The sequence below is a fragment of the Cannabis sativa genome, chromosome X (assembly GCF_029168945.1).
Source record: "Cannabis sativa cultivar Pink pepper isolate KNU-18-1 chromosome X, ASM2916894v1, whole genome shotgun sequence".
Classification (NCBI taxonomy): Eukaryota; Viridiplantae; Streptophyta; class Magnoliopsida; order Rosales; family Cannabaceae; genus Cannabis; species Cannabis sativa.
In genome coordinates, this window is record NC_083610.1 from 3,691,138 (window position 1) to 3,702,290 (window position 11,153).

General features: G+C 22.6%; 1 protein-coding gene across 1 annotated transcript; it reads left to right on the forward strand.

The window, feature by feature from the left end:
* Window positions 1–1,042: 1,042 nt before the first annotated feature.
* Window positions 1,043–8,685, forward strand: LOC115707589 (aspartyl protease family protein At5g10770). Its single transcript, XM_030635606.2, has 3 exons — window positions 1,043–1,387; window positions 6,224–6,679; window positions 7,589–8,685. Exons 1-3 carry the CDS (start codon window positions 1,198–1,200, stop codon window positions 8,422–8,424), a joined length of 1,482 nt encoding a protein of 493 aa, XP_030491466.2. The 5' UTR covers window positions 1,043–1,197; the 3' UTR covers window positions 8,425–8,685.
* Window positions 8,686–11,153: the final 2,468 nt, after the last annotated feature.

The window sequence follows — 11,153 nt, forward strand, 5'->3', positions numbered from 1 at the left end:
AGTGACGTACTCGTGTATAAGAGCCATTCATTCCGTGGGTGTAAGGGCCCAATGGAGGCTTGAAGCGGGGACGTTACATTATTGGATCTCATAAATTAAAAAGAAAATATGTATACATAAAAAAAAAAATTGGTTTGGCACTGGTGTTTTTTTGAGTGTAGCGTAATGGTATTTTACAATCAATTAACAGCTTAATAGCTTATAAATCTTAGTTTTGAACTCATGACCTCTCTCTTTTCTCCCATTTCTCCCTCACCACTAAACTAACTTTAGTGGCTTAACAATGAGTACTTTTTCTTGTCTTCTCTCTATAAAATATTATTTTTAACCCTATTTAGCTTTATAGTAATTGATAAAGACTAATATTGACACCGCTACTGCTCAAAGTGTCATTTTGTTATTAATATAATTAAGTATTAAGTTTTACATAATTTTTAATTTAAGAGAATTGCAAAAGATAGCACCCTCCTCGTTATCATATCACTATTAGTCTAATTAAATATCAATCCATATAACTTAAGAAAATAACTTTTATGAAATATTGCTAACTAATCGTAAGACACTACTTATAACTACTAATACCTAATAGTAATACTCTAATTTAAAATATGGCTAACTATTGGTAATATATTTAATGTTTTGGAGATGTAGACATCTTCATCTTTTTGTGTTTAGGTGTCATTACCATCACAATTTACAATAGTACATCAAATTCTATTCTCTTCTAACCAATTAGGGCACATCATGAGAAGACTTCTCCATAACAAAATTAAAATTACAAAAATGACTTTGACAAAGAAAAATCTCACATGATAACTGATTGGGGAACCCAAAAATAATTAACCAACCAATTTTTGTTTAATTAGTAATGTTCACTATTAGTCAATTTAATCAAAAGTAAAAACACATTATTGTTAGTCAAGATAAAACAGTAATAACAAAGAAGTGATATTTTAGCAAATTTAGATGAAACTGAAAAGTAAAAGCCCAAAATGGATTGTTACATAAAGGTGACGTGTAAGAAATGGATTGTTTTTGTGATTTTGTGTATATATTTATATTTATATACATATATGTATATGTATATATAAGGGGGTTGAGAGTTGGGGGGTTCAACAAGACCATAATTAAACAAACCCAAAAAAAAGAAGAAGAAAAACAAAATTGGTTAAATTTAATATTGGGCTAGTTATTAGTATGGCCATTATTATTTCTTCTTCTTCTTCTTTTTCATTTTCATTTCTTATCTTATTTTGTGTTTGGCTATTTGGGTCATGTTTGGCTTTGGAATCCAAAGAGAGTATTTCTCATCATCAACATCATAATACTCATACTCTTCAACTCAATTCTCTTTTTCCAGCTTCTACTTGCAACCCTTCATCCACAGGTTAACAAAACCCCTCTCTCTCTCTCTATATATATATATACCTATATATATTGTATATATATGTATATGTGTATCAATATGTATATATTCATGTGTTCTTCTCTGTACGTATATTAATAATAATTTATCTCCATGTTATATTAGTTATGGTGTGTTATTGGTTCGAGTGAATTAAATTGGGCTTAATAAATATATATATATATATATATATATATATATATATGCATGTGAAGTTTATATGTATATATATATAGAAAAAATAGTTTAACTATATATTGGGTTATTTTTCTTTTTTTAGGGGTTGTTATTCCTCTAATTAATTAGAGGCATGCATAAAAAATTGAAGAATTAATTATTTTATATAATTTTTTTTATATTATAAATCATTTTATAAAGCATCTCACAAATAATTAAGAAATTAGTAAACATAAACTTCTTCTAATTTATGTTCTTATTAATTTTTTCAAATAAAGAATATTTGATAGAGTCTAATCACAAATTATATATTAATTATTATTATATATTTATTTATTTATTTTAGTGAAAGGAATTAAACAATTTCTTAATGTAGATTCTTTCTTTAATATATATATAAGCCAAAAAAAATTAGGCGTCCATATATATTATATAGTTTTCAAAAAAGGGACCACAATAATGAAAGGTAGAGAAAAGTTTCATATTATAACAATGGCATTTAGTGAATATTTTCACTAAAATCTAAGAATATTTAATTGAAATATATAATTAATTTATGTTTATTTGAGTGGCCAAACATGATGTGGGTCCTAATATTTTTTTAATTTTTCTCTTGTGTCATGATAATTTTTTTTCAATTATTAGTGGAAGAATTGGACTTCTTGGTTGTCATGCATATATATAATATATGTATAGTATATGGAAGAGGTTTCAATGGTTACATTTTTATTGTAACCATCATGGTTACATTTTTTTAAGCCATTGGATTACTATTAAATGGTTGTGATTAATTTGGAAATTAAATAAAAATAAATAATAAATAACTTGTAACATAGAAAATAACCTAATCATTTATTTCCTTATAAAACTTTAATTAAGATTAATTATATTTTAAAATTAAATTAATTATAATTATTAATTAATTTTTTGCAATTTATTACTATATAAGGATCTTTTAGCAATTTATTTTTTTATACTTAAATTATTTAAAATTTATAGCAAAACTTTTTATAATTTAAAATTATACACATATAATTTCAATTTCAATTTTATTATACTTGTAATCTTAATTTTAAATTATTACACTTGATTATTTAATTTTTTTATTTAAATATTTAAGGGCTTTTTTCATAAATGTACAACAAAAACAAAATAATTACAAAAAATGTGCAAAAAAAAATTATTTTAAAAATTTATACATTTTGAAAACTTATTACATGAAACCATACATTTTTAATATGTTTATTAAACCTCAAAATAAACAATTTCGTAAAATTAATTAAACAGTTTTATAAAAATAAACAAGTTAAATATTTTTTTATTAAAAGATAAATGTTTATTATCTATTTTAGTATGAATTATTATAATTTAATAAGATTTTTTTTAATAAAATACAATATCAAAATTATAAACATTAATGTATATAAATATAAATCAATACTTAAAATTATTAAAATAAAACATGACACGTAGAGTGATATAATAAACATATGTGAATATTATTATTTTGTTTATTAAAGTAGTATGTTTAATAAATAAAAAACAAAATAAACATATATATATATACAAAGTATTTTATATTATTAGTATGTTTATTATAATTGTAAATATAAAAATAAATATAGTCAATTTACTATACTAAAATAAGTATATTTTCTTTCTATTGTTTCTATATATTGATTATTTTCTAATGAGTTAGTGAACGAGTTTTTTATTGAAGTATAATTCTTACATTAAAAAATAAATAAACAAACATAACTTTATAAATACCAAAAATTATTTAATTAAAAAAAATAAATACGACACAATTAATAAACAAAGAAAAAGATAAAGATAAACAATTATATATATATTATTTATTTTCTAAAAAATTACTAAAAAAATAAACATAACACACGTAGAGTGATATAATAAACTTATGTGAATATTATTATTTTGTTTATTAAATTAGTATGTTTAATTAATAGAAAATAAAATAAATACATATATAAAATATTTTATACTATTAGTATATTTATTATAATTGTAAACATAAAAATAAACATAGCCAATAAACACATATATAAAATGTTTTATATTATTAGTATGTTTATTATAATTCTAAACATAAAAATAAACATAACCAATATTACCATATATATACTAATCAATAATTATTACCATATATATATTATAATAAAAATTGAAAAAGAGTTTTTAATTATATATAAAAGTGTATGAGAAAATGATAATAAGTTTTTTTGCACATATTTTGTAATTAATTAAAATAATGTATACAAAATTGTAAAATGCCCAATATTTAAAAAGTAAAAGATGAAATAAGTTGAAGGATTTTTTAAAAAAAAATAGCTGCACTTGTTATCGATTGATTAGCTTGAGGCCTCATACTTAGTTCATATAATTGTAACAAAATACTTAAATATCATTTAAAAATAATTAATTATTTGAAAATTTATTATAAGAAGAGAATTTTAATTTGTGTCAAAAGAAGTTTAATTTTTGTAAAAAAAATAAATTTTATTGTAAATATTATAATTAAATGGCTTAATTATTAAAATAATTCAAGTAAGGATTTAAATATAAATATTAATTGCTAAAAGAGGTTTTGTTAAATGTTTAATTAATTATTTTAAGAAAATAGTTAATTATAATTAAATAATTCTAAAAAAGGAATGTCTATTTAATTAATTATATTAATAAAATAGTTAATTATAATTAATTAAATTTAAAAAAGGAAAGTCTACCTATTAGTAACCTGCTATTACAAGTTAAAAAAAATGTAACCATATGGTTATAATAAAAATGTAACCATTGAATAGTCACCCATAGTATATATATGTACATATATATACTCAAGCTATAGCTTACTTTTGATACCCAAAAAAAAGTAACTTTTGTTATAGAAATGTCAATGTCATCATCATTTTGTTTGTTATCTTTAATTATGTATGTTAATAAATATATAAATGGATCAAGTACATTTAATTTAATTGGATATGGTCATTATTGTGATGAAACACTTCACTATAATGATTAGAAACCAACTACCAAATGGGTATTTAAAATTAGCTATAAATTAATTAGATAAATTAATGTATTATATTTAAGAGTAATTGACTGAGAATACATGTTTAAGTTTAATTCTCAATTATAAATAAATATTTGAGTTTAATTTTTAGTGGTATTAATACCTAATTATAATTCTGAAATATCTGTAGGTACCTGACTGTAAGTAAATTGTCACTTGGCAATCTCTGATTAGCTCAAGTCATCAAATTATTATTTTTAAAAAAAATAAAAATTAAATGTGAATAATGATTTAACTGGTCAGGTATCTACGGAGTTTCAAAAATATAACTTAGGTATTATTACCACTAAAAATTAAACTTAAGTATTTATGCTGCAAATTACTCTTTACTTTTTATACACTTAACTCTCTTATTTTTTTTCTTGTAGTAAAATCCACTTAAATTTATTTTGTTTATAAATTTGAGGCGTCAGTTAAATATTATCGTTAAATACTAATTGAATAACTACTGTGTATACCTAAAAGTATAATTTCGAAGTTAATACAGTAATAATTCAATTGGTATCTAACAGCGGTATCCATTACCTAGGTGGTACCTCAAATTTAGAAAGAAAATTAAACATAAAGGGATTTTGCAAAAAAAAAATTAAATGTAAAAAATCAAAACATAATTTTTTTTTCCACATATAACCCTATATTTAATTTGTGATTAGAAAGTACTTTGTGAAAATAATAATACTCACGGGTTAAAATTTCAGAGTCACCACAAGAAAACATAAAAAGAGAAAAATAATACAATTTGTGTACTTGTCTTTGTCCAAAAAGAAATAGTGGTTCTTTTCTTCCATAATAGAAACATTATTGATAGAAATTAAAAAAAATTATTATATGATATTTTAATTGTATTTATTTGTAATTATTGCTCCAAATAAAAATTATTATTGAGTCACGGGAAAAATGAATTATTAATGTCAAATATCTTGGGTGCATGCTTAAGAATAAGGAAATATATAATTATAATTTATTTTTCTGTTTGGATTTTAATTTGTTTTATTAATTTTTATTTTCAATTTTTATGCAATATTAAGAAGAAGAAAATAATAAGCTTCTTTCTCATATTAATTTTTCTGCCTAAAGTAGCTTTCGTAATTAAAATATAAATAACAGTTCTTTTCTTATTTGCATATAAAGATTAGTATTTTGGATTAATGGAGTTAAATAAGTAAATTGGTATAATAAATTAATAATCCGTAATAACAATTGTCTTTTTTTCTTTCCTAAAAAAAAAATTGTATTTTTCCCTCTTTCCACTATCAAATTATTCATTTTACTTTTCATGAATATATGTGTACGTAAATTATTCAAATTAAATATAAATGATAAATTTCTACATTTTGAGATTTTTTTGATTTTTTTGAAAATTTGTATTTTTCTAAATTTTGAGGTCCCTTATGTTCTTATAGTGATTTTATTATATGATGCCTCATTTTAATTAAAAATGAAAATTAATATACTCTCACTTTATGCTAAATTTTATTTACATTTACAAAAATAACAGTTAAATACAAATTTAAATATACGAAATTTATTAATTTATTTATTTTATTCAATAGTGGACAACAAGGATGCTACATTGAAAGTGGTACACAAGCATGGACCATGCTCCCCACACCAAGCCAAAACTAACCATACTCAAATCCTCCAACAAGACGAATACCGAGTCAACTCCATCCGATCTCGCCTTTCTGATAAAACTGCAGACGCTACGATCTCTCGTGGCGGCCGCGGTAGCAACACAAGAGCTAAGAAGGATGCCACCACCCTCCCGGCCAAGTCGGGGGCAGTGGTGGGATCAGGTAACTATATAGTGACTGTGGGGCTAGGCACACCGAAAAATGACCTATCTTTGATTTTCGACACAGGTAGTGACATAACTTGGACACAATGTCAACCTTGTGCCAAGTCGTGCTATGACCAAAAGGAGACTATATATGATCCCTCCAAATCTTCTACTTACTCTAATGTTTCTTGTACCTCTGCCGAGTGCACTCTACTCAAATCTGCTACAGGTAATAATTACTTAGACTCATAAATTAAAATATATATATTATTTTAAAAAAAATAAAGTAACTTTTTATTATTTTTAAAATTTATGAAATTTTAATTCTCAATCAAAAAAAAAAAGTGAAAATAATTTTATAGAATATGTTTTTTTAAAATATTTTCATTTTTTTAATTAAAAAATTATTACCAAACACACCGTATAAGTATATAAAATAATTATTTTGTTTTGCTATTGAACATAAATATTATTATACATTAAAATATGTATGATTCTTTTTTTTACCCAACAAGTTAAGATTAGGTATAACTACATCTTAATTTAAATAAATATTATGCATAGCAACAAGAATATAATAAAAATTATATTTATTCTTTGAGAAGAATTTTTTATTTTTGTATGTACAATAATGTAGGTTTTAAAAAATTAATAATTAGAATAAGATTTTTTTATAAAAAAAAAAAATTATGTTTAACATGGTTCCAATCTTTTCACTTAATTTTTTCCCCACAAACACATAAAAATGGTATAAATACAATCTTTTACAAATATGTGATAATTTCAAAGAAAAAATTGAAAAAAAAATAGTGGCTCTAATCTTTAATAAATTAAAAATGAGATTCTAAGTAGGGTTTTTACACCCAAATTTTTAATTATTTTACTTTTTTTATTGTGGGGTAGAAGTTTTTTAAAAAATAAGTGTAAATTTTATACTGTGTACTGTATTAAGTTTTTACTGTTGTTTCACAGTTTCTTTTTAGTTGTTCTGTTTTATTATTTTGCATGTATTTTATAAAAAATAATATTTTTATAAAAAATTTAACGTGACAGTAAAATTTTGAACTTTTACTCAAAATTTAATATATTTTTTTAAAAACCTTTCTAAATAACATAACATTACACAAATAAATTTCAGGTAATAGTCCAGCTTGCTCTTCTGGTACGTCCACGTGTATTTACGGCATCCAATACGGCGACCAATCCTTCTCCGTTGGCTACTTCGGCAAAGAAACACTAACTCTGTCATCTTCCGCCGTTATAGATAACGTCCTTTTCGGTTGTGGCCAAAACAACCAAGGCCTTTTTGGTGGGTCCGCGGGCCTATTGGGCCTGGGCCGAAACAAACTCTCAATAATCGAACAAACGGCCCAAAAATACAATCGCTACTTCTCATATTGCTTACCCAGCACAGCCAGCAAAACCGGCTACCTAACCCTAGGAAACGGCGGCTCGGCTTCAAACTCAGTCAAGTACACGCCACTCTCCACCATATCCGGCGGTGCGTCGTTCTACGCTCTACAAGTTCTGGCCATAAGCGTAGGCGGAAAGAAGCTTCCGATTTCGGCTTCCCTTTTCCAGACAGCCGGAACGATCATCGATTCCGGCACAGTCATTACTCGGCTTCCGCCGACGGCTTACGGCGCTATGAGCTCCGAGTTCAAGAAACAGATGAGTAGCTTGGGTTATCCGACGGCTCCGGCTCTATCGATTTTGGACACGTGTTACGATCTGAGTAAGTATAAGAGTGTGACGATTCCAAAGATTGGATTCTTCTTCGGCGGAGGAACGACGGTGGATCTTGATGCGACGGGGATTCTTTATGCTTCGAAGATTTCTCAGGTGTGTTTGGCGTTCGCCGGCAACGGAGACGATGGTGACGTGGCAATATTTGGGAATGTTCAACAGAAGACTTTGCAAGTGGTTTATGATATAGGTGGAGGGAGAATTGGGTTTGGGACACGGGGCTGTTAGTTATAATTAATTAATTAAATAATAATTATGATTAATTAAGTTGAGCTAATAATTAAAGAAAAGAGAAAAGGGTATGAGTTTATTATTAGCTCAAGCTTAAATAAGTTTAGCTAAACCATGCTTTTTTTTTCTAAAAAAAAGGTTTTAATACACATTTAAAATTGAAATATTACAATCAAGGCAGCGGGAGTATCGATCATTGATTGTCTTATTGTAATTTTAGATTATTTTATCTAAAAAAAATTGAAATATTAGTGAAAATGTGTTAAATGTAATTTATATATACATATATTATATATTTATGTTGTTGTTGGTGGATGATTTGTAATTGTAAAAGTAATTTATAAACCAATGAAAAGATTATCTTTTGATTTTTGAGTGAGAAGATGGTATTGTTTGTAGAAATAAATCATGCTAAAATGATAATTAACAAGTAAATGTTGAAACTTATAGATAAATATGAAATTTATTAAGATATTAAAGGAGCAAAAAGAAAAATGGAATCAACCTAATATAAGGAAAGTTTACTAGAACAAAATAATCTACTAATGAAGTTTTTTTTTTCTTTTCTTTTTCTATTTTTGATGGGAGAAACCTAAATGGGAAGTGAATTTATTCTAGTTTTTTATATTTTTGTTTGATTATAATTTTAAATATTATTGGGTTATATTAGGCTTGAGTTTCTCATTATATATATATATATGGAAGAGGTTTCAATGGTTACATTTTTATTGTAACCATCATGGTTACATTTTTTTAAGCCATTGGATTACTATTAAATGGTTGTGATTAATTTGGAAATTAAATAAAAATAAATAATAAATAACTTGTAACCTGAAAGTAACCTAATCATTTATTTCCTTATAAAACTTTAATTAAGATTAATTATATTTTAAAATTAAATTAATTATAATTATTAATTAATTTTTTGCAATTTATTACTATATAAGGATCTTTTAGCAATTTATTTTTTTATACTTAAATTATTTAAAATTTATAGCAAAACTTTTTATAATTTAAAATTATACACATATAATTTCAATTTCAATTTTATTATACTTGTAATCTTAATTTTAAATTATTACACTTGATTATTTAATTTTTTTATTTAAATATTTAAGGGCTTTTTTCATAAATGTACAACAAAAACAAAATAATTACAAAAAATGTGCAAAAAAAAATTATTTTAAAAATTTATACATTTTGAAAACTTATTACATGAAACCATACATTTTTAATATGTTTATTAAACCTCAAAATAAACAATTTCGTAAAATTAATTAAACAGTTTTATAAAAATAAACAAGTTAAATATTTTTTTATTAAAAGATAAATGTTTATTATCTATTTTAGTATGAATTATTATAATTTAATAAGATTTTTTTAATAAAATACAATATCAAAATTATAAACATTAATGTATATAAATATAAATCAATACTTAAAATTATTAAAATAAAACATGACACGTAAAGTGATATAATAAACATATGGGAATATTATTATTTTGTTTATTAAAGTAGTATGTTTAATAAATAAAAAACAAAATAAACATATATATACAAAGTATTTTATATTATTAGTATGTTTATTATAATTATAAACATAAAAATAGACATAGTCAATTTATACTATACTAAAATAAGTATATTTTCTTTCTATTGTTTCTATATATTGATTATTTTCTAATGAGTTAGTGAACGAGTTTTTTATTGAAGTATAATTCTTACATTAAAAAATAAATAAACAAACATAACTTTATAAATACCAAAAATTATTTAATTAAAAAAAATAAATACGACACAATTAATAAACAAAGAAAAAGATAAAGATAAACAATTATATATATATTATTTATTTTCTAAAAAATTACTAAAAAAATAAACATAACACACGTAGAGTGATATAATAAACTTATGTGAATATTATTATTTTGTTTATTAAATTAGTATGTTTAATTAATAGAAAATAAAATAAATACATATATAAAATATTTTATACTATTAGTATATTTATTATAATTGTAAACATAAAAATAAACATAGCCAATAAACACATATATAAAATGTTTTATATTATTAGTATGTTTATTATAATTCTAAACATAAAAATAAACATAACCAATATTACCATATATATACTAATCAATAATTATTACCATATATATATATTATAATAAAAATTGAAAAAGAGTTTTTAATTATATATAAAAGTGTATGAGAAAATGATAATAAGTTTTTTTGCACATATTTTGTAATTAATTAAAATAATGTATACAAAATTGTAAAATGCCCAATATTTAAAAAGTAAAAGATGAAATAAGTTGAAGGATTTTTTAAAAAAAAATAGCTGCACTTGTTATCGATTGATTAGCTTGAGGCCTCATACTTAGTTCATATAATTGTAACAAAATACTTAAATATCATTTAAAAATAATTAATTATTTGAAAATTTATTATAAGAAGAGAATTTTAATTTGTGTCAAAAGAAGTTTAATTTTTGTAAAAAAAATAAATTTTATTGTAAATATTATAATTAAATGGCTTAATTATTAAAATAATTCAAGTAAGGATTTAAATATAAATATTAATTGCTAAAAGAGGTTTTGTTAAATGTTTAATTAATTATTTTAAGAAAATAGTTAATTATAATTAAATAATTCTAAAAAAGGAATGTCTATTTAATTAATTATATTAATAAAATAGTTAATTATAATTAATTAAATTTAA

Bases quoted from the DNA above. Each gene is read 5' to 3' on its own strand.
- LOC115707589 (XM_030635606.2), top strand. From the start codon at position 1,198: ATGGCCATTATTATTTCTTCTTCTTCTTCTTTTTCATTTTCATTTCTT. The intron at 1,388-6,223 runs GTTAACAAAACC...TTTATTCAATAG, and splicing joins TTGCAACCCTTCATCCACAG to TGGACAACAAGGATGCTACA. The intron at 6,680-7,588 runs GTAATAATTACT...AATAAATTTCAG, and splicing joins TCTACTCAAATCTGCTACAG to GTAATAGTCCAGCTTGCTCT.